This window comes from Onychostoma macrolepis, chromosome 06 (genome assembly GCF_012432095.1).
Source record: "Onychostoma macrolepis isolate SWU-2019 chromosome 06, ASM1243209v1, whole genome shotgun sequence".
Taxonomy (NCBI): domain Eukaryota; kingdom Metazoa; phylum Chordata; class Actinopteri; order Cypriniformes; family Cyprinidae; genus Onychostoma; species Onychostoma macrolepis.
In genome coordinates this window covers 29,848,697-29,861,818 of record NC_081160.1, presented here as the reverse complement: position 1 = coordinate 29,861,818, position 13,122 = coordinate 29,848,697, and the positions used below count along the sequence as shown (strand labels likewise).

The 13,122-nt window shown below is 40.5% G+C and overlaps 2 protein-coding genes across 2 annotated transcripts; both read right to left on the bottom strand.

Annotated features, from left to right (window-relative positions):
• Positions 1–2,666: 2,666 nt before the first annotated feature.
• Positions 2,667–3,590, bottom strand: LOC131542801 (odorant receptor 131-2-like). Its single transcript, XM_058779805.1, has one exon. It carries the CDS (start codon positions 3,588–3,590, stop codon positions 2,667–2,669), a length of 924 nt encoding a protein of 307 aa, XP_058635788.1.
• A 1,430-nt stretch (positions 3,591–5,020) lies between these two features.
• LOC131542883 (odorant receptor 131-2-like) lies at positions 5,021–5,965 on the bottom strand. Its single transcript, XM_058779945.1, has one exon. The coding sequence runs from the start codon at positions 5,954–5,956 to the stop codon at positions 5,021–5,023; it is 936 nt and encodes a 311-aa protein (XP_058635928.1). The 5' UTR covers positions 5,957–5,965.
• Positions 5,966–13,122: the final 7,157 nt, after the last annotated feature.

The window sequence follows — 13,122 nt, the reverse complement described above, 5'->3', positions numbered from 1 at the left end:
CCGTCGGTCCCAGGCGCCAGGAGGCGCCCGTGGGGAGGGTACTGTCACAGATCCGCCCACAGCGTCATCCACACCAACCACCTACACCCGTTCGCAATCACCGGAGTACTGATTACCACCTGTCATCACTTACCTGCTCGCTATATCAAGTCACTCACCACAATCCTGCGTTGGTTGGTATCAAGGTCGTAAGCCTGGCTCACTTCCCTACTCACCTCTTGGATTGCCTGGATCCTCCGTCCTGTAAGCATCACCGACCGACCTATCACAAAAGTGTCACTTTGAGTTGGACGAAGTCACTGAGTTAAAGGACCCCTTTGTTTTAAGTTACGTTTGGTTTGAAATCCTTCGGGATCAGTTTATGTTTGTGGGAAGGAAATAAAAGAAGTGTGTTCCCACTAACCCGGTGTTTGCCTCTCCGTCCAAACCTGACAACGGTACAGACATTACAATAATAATGTAATAATATAGGGCCTAATAAAAAAAAAAAAACATGGCATCAAATGATTTTTTAAGTCAGTTTGATAAGTTTAATAAGTTGAAACGACTTTCACAGTCCATTTGGTTCAACTCATGTTTAACCGTTGCTTCAGGTCATTGTAGGCTCAGGCTACTTTTTTCAATTAATTTGAATGAATATACAAATTAATAAAATGAATTTTATTTATTTTTTGTTACAAATTGTTCATTCATTTATTTTTAACACCACACCCTCAGCACCCCTACTTCCCACAGTAATGCCTGCAGTTGGAACCAGCTTTCTGAAGATGCGCTAAAACATTAACCACATTTAAATCTAGACTCAAAACTCATCTGTTTAGCTATGCATTTACTGAATTAGCACTGTGCTACGTCCGAACTGATTGCACTGTATTTTATGTATAATAATTTTTGTTCTTAACTGTTTTAATTTATTTTAAATCAATTTTTAAATATTCCTTGCAGTGTTGGGTGTAACGCATTACTGTACTTAAATTACTTATCCACTGAAAAAGCAAAGTAAGGGATTACTGCTCATTTTTATGGAGTTTAATTACAGTTACTTCTAAAGTACTTGCGTTACATACTATAAATAATTTCAGCAGTTCTAAAATCAATATTGAACTTGAAATCTAAATTTATCATCTAAAAGGTAAAATTGAATGCAGCTGAATGACCCATGACCCTGATGTCATTTTGCTGGTTGTCCTTTGCTGCACTAGCTTTGGTAGGTACTAACCACTGCATACTGGGACCAGTTGCATAAACATATGTTAAGACTGTCATAAGACTAGTTTGACCATCTAGCAGTTCGCCAAGGAGTAACCAGTCTTACTTTTTAATTCAAATTATACCAGTCTTCCTGTTTGTAACTGATTTTAAAAAGTTAAAGAGTCGTGATGAGAAAAATTAGATGACTAACTTTTTGAGACTAGTCAAGTATGTGCAACTGGCCCCTGGGAACACCCCACAAGACTTGGAGATGTTCTCACTCAGTCTTCTAGGCATCACTATTTGGCCCTTCTCAAAGTCACCTTCATGCTTCTAACACATGAAATTCAAGAAATACAAAGTTCTATCATAAACTCTGGATGGCACAGGCCAGTAGGTCCTAACACAATGGTATATTCACATGGTGCAGCTGACTGGTTTCTTTTTGCATCTGCAGCCAATGAGCTGCTCACCATTCATACTTGGCTAGTGCTTGCTGTAGCAGTTGCAGCACGCTTCAGAAACCCTCCACCTGCAGCTCCACCTGTATAGATCTGTTATAGGGTGATATAATGTATGTTATATATGCAGGGTTATTTCATCTATGTTACATGTGCAGCAGCAGTATTTCTTACATGCTCACAGCAGCGTGTCTGTGGATGTATTGGCTGTAGCAAGTCCCGGTACTTGCTGTTCTGCAGCTGCAGCAGCGTAGCAGATCTATTCCACCAAGCTCAAATACATTAACATTGCCATGTATATTACCATGCTAAACTCTCAGAGAGTTGTCATGACAGAACTGACTGTTAACTGTTAACAGGTGCCATTGTACATACAATAACAAACAGCAGAAATGCCTCTAGTGACAAGCAACCGTGTGTGGGCACTTAATTCATTGCTTCGGTCACGTGACAAATTAACGAAAGACTCGTTGGTAAAATTGTTATTTATATTTATACTAATTTATCAAAGTACAATAAAATTATTTATTGCAATTTATTTAATTTAAAATAATAATCATAAAACAGTACTACTTTATCACCAACTTTAATAAATATTTATATTGTTCATCTAAAAACTAAAAATATTGTAATTGAAATATTTAATTTAAAAAAGCCTACTGTTCAAGATAAAGACACAAATATGTTTGCTGTTGTGAATCCATGATATATCCTTTTTATAATTCATATGATTAATAACACCTGCTTGAACTACTAGAGGCTAAATGATTTTATACATTCACTAAAAATCATCAAAACACCAGCTGATTAAAAGACACTAAAAATGGATCAGTGAAGTTAGTTTTGAGTAAATGCCATTCATCATTTGTTTGTACAGAAAATTCATAAATATTCAGGTTTGAAGGGTTCTCAAATAAAACAAATCTCATAAATAAATATAAATGCAAATAAATAAATAAATCAAATTCTAATTACTAATATTTCTAAATAAATGTAGCCAAAAAAAAAAAAAAATCATAATTTTGATGGCACAAACTTTACAATAATAATTTTACAAGCAAATAATTCCTTCAATTGTTTCAGAAACCTCTGGTCTCGGACCCCATATATCAAAGGACTCAGTAATCTTGGCATAATATTTGTGATTAGAAAATTAAAGAAAGTGATCTTTGTTCTGTGAACAGGAAAAAAAGGAGAAACAAACATATCCATAACAGGGGTAATATAGGAAAGCATACAAAGAAGTAACTGGACACCATGCAACAATATCGTACTCCGAGCCTTATTTGCTGAACCTTTTGAAACGGCCTTTCCAGCAGTGAACAGGACTCGGCAATAAGTATAGATGAGAATTATCCACACCAGTGACATACAGATGACTTGTGAAGCAGTGATACGATCCTTGTGGTGTTTTGTCGGGAACAAACTAAATGTGTAGCAAAGCACAGTAGACCTGAAGAGAGATACGGGCTGGACAGAGAGTAGAATAATGATATCTGCCAGAGAAGGCATAGCTCCTACGACCCAAATCAAACATATGAAGATGTGGGTTCTTTGTGGTGTGCAAATCTGAGCGTGATGCAGTGGTTTACAGATAGCAATGAAACGCTCTATTGCCATACCAGCCAGATTCAATGGAGTGATCATGAAGGTCATTGTACCAAGAAAAACCAATGTGTAACACAATGAAGCATTCACAAGTGGTGAAACGTAGGTCAACACGTATAAAGTCACCGATATGCATATCATGAGCATGTCATTGATTACCAGGTGAATGTATAAAATGTATCTGGAGTCTCTTGAAAACATTGGACTGGAGAAGAAAGTCACTACTAGCATTCCGTTAATGAAATTAATAATAAGACCAAGAGAAACAATCACAATGTTTTTGGCAAGAGCCTCTTCATAGCTATCCACAATCCAGACTGTCGAGTTCATTTTCCAGTTCTTTATGACAAAGGGTCTGGAAGAGAAAGAGGAGAGAGGGGTTGAATAGTGACCTAGTCTAGACTAATCAAGCCTATTCTATTGTAGATAGACTTACCCTGAGCAGAAGAACCAGTTCTGGATTGTGTATTTCAGTCTGAAGCTCACATGAGTTTTATTCAGTAGACTGCTATTGTAAGTGCTCATGCGTTATTTATGGTTTGTGGAAAGGGCAGAGATGATGAATATTAAATATGATGGTCATTGCCCTTGGGTCACTTAATTAGCCTATTCAAACAGTTTCTGAAAAACTATTTACATTTTGAATGTTTATTATTAAGGTAAGACTATATGATTGATATTGCAATATTGGTTTTTATGTCAAAAGTTATTTTTTGCTGCTGTGCTCATCTTCAACCTACTATAATGTTAAAATTGAATTGATAAAACTTAAACTTAAACTTTAACTATTTAAATAAGATATGTATTCATTGCTAACTGCAAAATGAAGTGATACTCAACGTAACAACTGTAATATTTTGATACTCAACATGAATTTGTAATATTTTGTACTTGGACTTCTCATGGTGACCACACGAGGTCAGTATATCTTGTCTGGATGAAACAGTGTAATTGTTTACATCGGAAGCAGATTAAATCCAAAATTTTGCACTGAATCAGAAAACAGGAGTGGTAAAAATACTTCAATATTAAACAATAAAATAAAATTTAAATACTTAAAATGTATACTTAAAAAAAGCATATGAACCAAAAACTAGGACTTGAGATATATTTAGGTAAATCAAATTAATTAGATCACCTACTGGGAAATGTAAATGTGAGAAATGAAATACAATGCTATCTGGCCCTAAACCATACTGTTTGTGGTGACAAATGCAAAAGAGGGTTGCCTACCCTTTATTTGCACCAATATTTCGTTTTGTTGATAATATCGCATTTGCTCTTCAAGCATGATTTTAATTTGACTCTGTATAACACATCTTTGCACTGTTTACACCGTACACAGCTGAAACATTTTGGTAAAATAAATGTAGAGGAATTTTGAGATTGTTGGGGCAGTGTACAGTTAATTATGGTCCGTCTGTTCATAATACACTGTTACTGTAGGTTTGAATGTTAACACTTACAATTCCTTATTTTCAAGATGTGCCATTTTAACACACGGAGTCATTATGTTATATTAAATCATGGAAAACATTTAATGATTAATTTTTCACAATAATAGTAGTTTAAAAAATGTTGACAACTAAAAAACACTGTTAATTTATGGCATAGCAATGTGGCAATACATTTGATTAAATGTAACATTTACATCAATGTTGCAAAACATTTATCTGGTATATGAAGAATTATGCATGCTTTGTTACATAGCCATTAGTGATGTGTTTTAATGAAACATTTAATGAAGTTGACCTTTTTTCTCATTGTTTGATGGATTCAACTTTTACAATGAATAATCTGCATGAAAAAAGCCTCTTCATGTGTTTGTAAAAAAGTTTATCACGAACACCATAAATCAGGGGAGTAAGCAGTCGTGGTACTATATTTGTTAAAAGATAATTTAAAAAGGTTAGTCTTGCCCGATCAACTGGTTTAAGTGGGACAAACATCTTGTCTACGATAGCAGTAATGTAGGATAACATACAGAGCAGAAGCTGTGCTCCATGTAACAGGATGGTGCTTTGGGCCTTTTTTGCTGAGGATTTATCAGCAGAGGCCCTTCTTGCTGTAACTAGCACTTGACAATATGTGAATACAAGAATTACCCACACAACAGATGAGTAAAGGCCATTCATAAATCTGCTCTGTATTTCATGATATTGTGTGGAATACAGAATTGATGCACTACAAGAAGCAGCAGTTGTAAAAACAGATAAAGGACGAACAATTGAAAGGAGAATCAAGTCAACCAATCCAGGTATGACTCCTACACCCCAAATTAGAGAGATGAGGATGTAGGTCCTGCGCACTGTGCAGATCTGATGGTGATGCAGTGGTTTGCAGATGGCAATGTAACGCTCAACGGCCATACCAGCCAAAGTCAGAGGAGTGTTCTTATGAGCAGTTGCAGTTATTATTAGAAGTGTAGCACAGAATGGGAGAGGTACATTTTGCCATGCATAAGCCATCACATTAAGACTTGCACTGAAAAAAACCATGAGCATATCATTGATAACCAAGTGAATATATAATATGTATCGTGGGTCATTGTAGAAAACCGAACTCCTGAAAAATGTCAATACAAACATTCCATTTATGGACATAATTATGATCCCAAGAAGAACAATGGTAAAATTCTTTGCAAAAGCATCTGCATATTTTTCTTGTACACTATATAGAAACGTTGTAGCATTCATTGTCCTTGTGCACTGGTGTAAAATTCACTGATTATTATAAGTGATAATCCTTTTCTTGGGAAAAAAGACTGTTGTTGTTGTTGTTGTTGTTTTCTTCCTTCCAGTGATCTTGATGACTGTCAAAAGTACATGAAGCTCGAATATGATCTTCTTAATCCTCAAGATTTTTCAAGTTTTTTTCCATCTCATATAGAAAATAAAAAACATTTAGCTATAATGAATATATTGTAAATAAAAAATTTTAAACATTGTTGAAAGAGTGAACTTACCTCTTCAGTTTGCTTAGTAAATAGTTTTGACTCCAGGTGTGAACAGACCAGTTTATATACTCATTCGAGATGTAAATGAGGGGAGAAAAAAAAGACCACAAAAGAAGGAGGGAGGGATGGAGGGAAAGAGAGAGTTTAATTACAGCATATTATATTCCTCTCCTGGTGTAAATACATACATGCGCACACACACACACACACAGGCCTATATATACAGTAGTCAACATTTGAAGTGGATCAAAACTTATCAAAGTTATCCTAAAACCTAAACGCGTTCTTGTCTTAGGACAACTTTGATTAACTTTTTTGATCCACTTCAAATGTTGACTACTATGTCTATGTCTATATACATATATATGTGTGTGTGTGTATGTGTGTGAGTGAGTGTGTTTTTGTGACATATGAGGACACAAATTTGTATAATGACATGAGTATGACATAGGTATTACAAGGAGAAGGTGACTTATGTGGACATTACCCCTTGTCCCCATATTTCAAAGGGCTTATAAATCTTACAGAATGAGTTTTTTTGAGAAAGTAAAAATGCACAAGATAAATGAGACACACCTGAAATCAATGAACACAATCAAACACGAGGGAAAACTGAGTCACGGAAGCACGTGGGGAGAAAAACACACATAAAGACAGTCCATGGGCACAGTGTTGCCAACTTCTTTCAATGGAAAGTAGCTAAAGCCAGTTTGAAATGTCGCTAGATGATGTCATATGCTAATTAGCATATTCATGACTTCATCACGTCATATTGCCTTTTACATTGTTTGTCTCTCTGTGCTCACATACTGTATTTTAATGCAGCCAAATTAATAATAACAGTTTTCATTTATATATTTTACTGTTTCTGTTGTCAGACAAAAGAATAAATATGAAATAGTGACTGAAACGCTGCCCTTTAAGACTAACGTTACATGTCTCCCTTTCAAGACATTAATCTGCACAAAAATCCTGATTTATAATTGAGCCGTCTTCTGATTAAATAAAATGCACAAAAGACAAGACAATTCCTGTGCTGTGATATCGGCTATATTTGCATGTAAAATTAGAGAAACAACATAATATCTATTTTAACTGAACGCGCTGCTCCTCTAAGCCACTCGCTGAACAGAGCAGATGCAGAGAAAGAGGTGCGTGCGCGCTGACCTCGCGCTGTTGCTGCAGTTCGAGCGATCACAGAGACTCGCTAAGGTTTGTCCAAAAAGTCGCTAGATTTGTCGCTAGTCGCTTTTTTGGAAAAAAAGTCGCTAGGGGGTCTGAAAAGTCGCTAAATCTAGCGACAAAGTCGCTAAGTTAGCAACACTGCATGGGCATGACATATTGCCCCCCTTCCGGAAGGTGCGTCCTTGCGCCGTAAAAGCAACAGAGGGAGGGACAGGTGGGACCTTGGGAGGAGGCTCGGGAAGAGGACGGACACCCAGGAGGGGGCCGGCAGACAGAGTCCAGGGCGGTGATGAAGGAGGGAGGAGCCAGGAGGAGCCAAGGAGGAGCCAGGGCAGACCAGACAGGAGCCAGAGGGACAAGAGAGCCCGGTGGTGCCAGTGGACTGCTTGGCCACAACAGAGAGGAGGGAGCTATGGTGGAGCCGCAGGGTTGATGGGCCGAGTCCGGGACTCAGAGGCTGGAGGCGGAGGCAAGGGATTCTCCAGCCACGGTGACGATGGAGACAGGCAGACCTGCCGAGCTCGCACCATACAGATGATGGGCTTAGGGCGAGCAGAGGGGCTGCCAGACGATAGCGGTGGAGGAGGAAGGAGCAGGAGGGTGGGTGGGCATTTTTGAGCCTCCGGGCTTTCAGGGCTGGTGTGCGACTCCCAACACGGGGAGCACGACTGACAGGGGAACGACAGGGCTGCACTCAGGAACGGAGTCTCTCTCTGGGCTGGACTTGGAATCAGAAGCCCTCTCTGGGCCAAACTCAGGAACAGAAGCCCTCTTTGGACTGAGCTCGGGAACAGAGTCACTTTCTGGACAGGACGAGGAAACAGAAGCCCTCTCTGGGGTAAATTCAGGAACGGGAGCCCTCTCTGGGCTGGACGCAGAAACAGGACCCCCTCTCTGGGCTTAATTTAGGAATGGGAGCTCTCTCTGGGCCGATCTTGGGAACGGAAGCCCTCTCTGGGCCGTATTCAGGAACAGGAGCCCTCTCTAGGCTGGACGTGAGAACAGCAGCCCTCTCTGGGCTGGACGGGGGAAACAGCAGCCCTCTCTGGGCTTGACGGGGAAACAGGAGTGGCAGAGGGCTCCGAACAAGGAGGGAAGAGAGGGGGCAAGTCAGCAACCACATCCAAAAACTCTCCCTTGAAGTCCAGCAGCCCCAGATCCACATTCAGCTCACCCTCAGCCATGGCGCAGTAGGTGGAGCTCCTCTCTGCGCTCTCACAGTCCATGGCTCTTTCCCTCATGGCGGGTGTTGTAGCCAGCTCTCACACCTAGTCATCAACGTCATCATCAGCTCCGGCTCCGCGGCGATCCTCAGCACTGTCGCTCTGCGCTGCACGCGGTTTTCAAACTAGCATCGTAGAACGCGCAGAGCATGTCGTCCAGGTAGTTGGTGTGATTAGCGATCTCCAAGAATAGTCTGGTATGACCCTCGAGAGATCTATCCCCCTGCTCCAGCAGGAGGAGGAGGTATTGAGGCATCCATGGGTGTAAACGGGGGGGGAAAAAACACTGTATGAAACACTGAAAAAAAACGGAGGGGGAACACGCCACTAAACTTTTCTTTCTTTGTTGTCGGTCAGGCGTTCTGTCAGGATAGTTACTGTGCAGGAGCGAAGGAACAAGGAGACGATGGAGAATTACGAACGAAAGTCTTTTAATGAACATCCAAGGGGTAACACAGGGCAGGCAGGAACACACAACATCGACGTTTCACACTGGACACCAAACCAAATAGGGCGGAACACATTTTAAATACTCAACTAAACGAGGGATAAATGAGACACACCTGAAATCAATGAACACAAACAAACACACACACACAAAGGCAGTCCATGGGCGTGACGCTTGCGCATTTTGTGGCACTTTCAGTGTCAGTGAGTGCCACTAAAAGCACCTGCAGTTTTATATGAAATAGATGAACATGTATCTGGCAACATTTTCTTATGCTGTTTGCAGCCAATTTAGCAACTAAAGTTCCCTTTCGAGGGAACATCGAACTGCGTCCTCTAGGGGTCGCTATGGAGAACTCCTCGGCGTGACCGGTGTCTTGAAGCATACATCTCAACATGACAATAACATTGGCCGGCGACAGCCTATGACGTCACTACCGGCGTGACCACAATATAAAGGGGCGCCAGGAGAACATGTCATCCTCTTCTTCGTCTTCACTGACCGTTTGTTTATGTTAGCAGAAGCTAAGCACGGAGTGCATGTTCTCTCGCCGGAGGGTTTGCCCTGATACCCGCAGTTTCACACAGCTCATGGGTTGTGTGTGTGTGGTGAAGAGCAAGCGCGTTCAGCTCTCGAGGGTGTTGAATGCACTTGTTGCATTCTTTGCTTATTTCTCGTGAGGAATAGGCATGAATTGAACATGCTTGACTCACGAGGAGACTGCTTGTGCACATCTTCAGCCTCATGCAGGCTGGTTCATGTAGCCAAGTCGCTAGGCTTCTGTATAATCTAATATTATGTATGGTTGTAAAAGTAATCAATAGACTGATCAATATGCTGATTATTACAATACTGGATGTCTTAATACAGATTGTGAGTCTTAAGGGGCTATCCAGTGGACAGTACTGGCATCTTCTATTAGATTGTACCAGTGAACTTAAATAACCCAATGAACTTTGGGTGATTTCCAGGAAATGACAGGTACAAGTAAACAACTTTGAGATATGTCTCATGTGACCACCTCCAACCAATAGGAGGCCATAGAATAAAAGTAAAAAAAAAAAAAGATGGATCTGGCCAAATTCCACCTTTAAAAATGGACCAGGTGGGCTGGTAATAAATTGTGGCAAACCAGACAGGCATAACCAATAAAAAACTACGGAACTACCAAATATGGTTCGTATTTATAAATTATGCCCCAACGGACAGAGATTAGATGCGGCGGCTGTCATCTCGGCTTTGTTGCTGTGGTCAATAAAGTCTTATTTTGACATTTGGAACTCTGCTTCTTGAGCTTTATTGACAAATTTGAGAAGACCATCATTTGTTTCCACAACACTAGCATCGTCACCATAGAGGGTCACCTATGAGCATGCCACTCCCTTCCGAGCGTCTGAGTTTCTCTCTCATCCTGAGAGTTGGATTCTCTGCTCTATGGGATCCACCGTGCAGCCATGCCAAGGGGTCAGGCCCTTTCTCTGCCCTCCCCCTTAGGCTGCTCTCATGGTGAGTTCGGCAGTGCTCCCCTCACTCCGAGGGTCTCTTACGAGCACGCTACTCCTCACTGAGCGTTTGGAGTTTCCCTCTCATCCTGAGAGTTGAGCTCTCTGCTCCCCAGAGCTCTGTGAGCCAGCAACTTCAGGTTGTTAGGCCTCTCTCTTGCCCTTTCTTTGAATCGGTCAGGCCCCGGTTTTACCTTGGGCCCCACTCTACCTATGTATCCCCAGTGATACCAACTTGAACAGGGTGTTGCTATCAAGGATCTGTACAGTTCCTTCAGCGAGCTCATGCAGAGCAAGCAGTAGCCCCTGGGTGACAGGCCAAGACCTATTTACTATCCTAGGCGCTTGGTCGTATCCCCTTAAAGGAATCTCTTCTTCTGATTCCAAGCCTTTGAGCTCTACCATGGGTCCAGGAGGCCCGGCCCCTAAAAGGTAAGTTCTGGGGTATGCAGCTCAGGCCTTTGACAGAAGGGGATAATGTCACTGACAGGTAGAGTTGGTATTTAGTGCTTTTCTTTGTGCTTGGCATGCACTCCCCTCAGCATGGAAGCGTGGGTATACCATTCCCCATAGCGACCCCTAGAGGACGCAGTTTGATGTTCCCTCGAAAGGGAACGTCTCAGGTTACGCATGTAACCATGGTTTCCTGAAAGGGGAATGAGACACTGCGTCCTCTAGAATCCTCGCCATGCTTTGGGCGCTGGCTTCAGACAAAGAAGCGGATGACGTGTTCTCCCGGCGTCCCTTTATACTGTGGTCACGCCGGTAGTGACGTCATTGGCTGTCACCGGCCAATGTTATTGTCATGTTTAGATGTATGCTTCAAGACACCGGTCACGCCAAGGCGTTCCCCATAGCGACCCCTAGAGGACGCAGTGTCTCGTTCCCCTCTCAGGGAACCATGGTTACATACGTAACCTGAGACATTTTACGTTACCGGCCATTTGTATCATCAGAAATAAGCCATGCTATCAAAATCACTGCTTAGATTTCAGTACATTTCTTATTAAATCTGATTTTGAATCACTGAATGGCTTTCGGTTTTTATGGCAGTTAAACTAAACAAAATTCTTTGGCTTATCTTATACAACAGAATTTATTTCTTGTAAATTAGAAATATAGCTCACTCCTAAATGAATGTATAGCCTACTAAACACATTGAAGCATAAAGTGATCAGCTGTTTCCTCCAGCCATAGTTGAAGTCACATTTATGTACAAATACATACATTTGTACGTACTGTAATATCTGTTTTGGGTTTGAGTTTTGTTTGAATTATTGTTAGTTTTGAACTGTTTCCAGTTCAGCTTCCTGTTTTTGTCCTACTGTTACAATGAGTTTTGATTTGCTCTCAGGTGTCACACCTGTGTCTAGTTATATTGTTTAGTCCCAGTGTTTCTCTATGTATACATAGCATGCCATTTATGGACTAATCTTGTCTTTACAAAGTGTTTTTTCTGTTTGCTGTGTTTGTGTAATCTGAGAATCGAAGATGTGTTATTTTGAGCTTGTTTACATTTAAGATAAGCTGTTTCCGATTAGATCCGGCCTTTATTTTTATTTTGTACACTGTAAATGTAAAAATATTTGTCTTGAATAATTATTAATGTAATTTAATGGACAACGCAGAAGAGTGGTGCAGCAGGATTTTGAACAGCCTCCAGAGTTGTAGACGGACGCCGCTGACAGATGCTGAGCAAGCAGACATGGTGCTTCTCGTCCATTGTGAAACCCTAATTCACCCTTTGTTTTGGTGTCAGAGGCTCCTGGTTGGAGGACATAATTTATGAATCATAACCCACCAAACCCACTCATTTCAAACCCTGGCTGGATGTTATATGTATTGCTGCATTTCAGAAATGAAATGTCTGGTGAGTGGCGTTAAAAAGGTTAGTGTTAACATTAGCAAAAATAAACACATTTGCTGGAACAACAATGCCATTTTAGCTTGCTTTTACAAGTCTTATTTATCATAGTTTATGATTCACGCAACAACTTGTACAGGTCGCAAGTGCAATGCTTTACCAAGTAAGCTACCAAATAAGTTTACTACGTCAGAAAAGCCATACATATGAAGCTGTTAATGAGATGCAATTGTCAATGTATTAGGTTACAAAAGTCTTTATTGATCCAATCTGCCCCTGTAATCATAAATTTGTGAAAAAATAATAAATGTTGTCTGTGTTTTAATATCACCAGTGGTAATTTCAGCTGGAAACTGCAACGAATTGTATATCTGTAGGAGTTTTTGCAAAACTGTACATAAAGGCACATTTTTCCAGTGTTGCATTTATTAGTATCTGTGTTCTCTGACAAGTAGTGAACCCATGAAATTGGCATTGCTAGTGGCACATTCTAGTTACAGATGACACAGGCACAAATTCCACATTTGCATCAAGTACACTTAGAGAATTTAGCAAGTTTTATATTGTATTATTGTAATCAATTAAAGAGGAGATTTTTCAGAAATGTGTTATGACTGCACAAAAATATGATAGCACTGATGAAGAAAACGAATAATCAAGAATTATTTGATATGTCTGCTTTCT

Excerpts from the sequence above, each read along its gene's own strand:
- LOC131542801 (XM_058779805.1), bottom strand. The coding sequence starts at position 3,590 with ATGAACTCGACAGTCTGGATTGTGGATAGCTATGAAGAGGCTCTTGCC.
- LOC131542883 (XM_058779945.1), bottom strand. The coding sequence starts at position 5,956 with ATGAATGCTACAACGTTTCTATATAGTGTACAAGAAAAATATGCAGAT.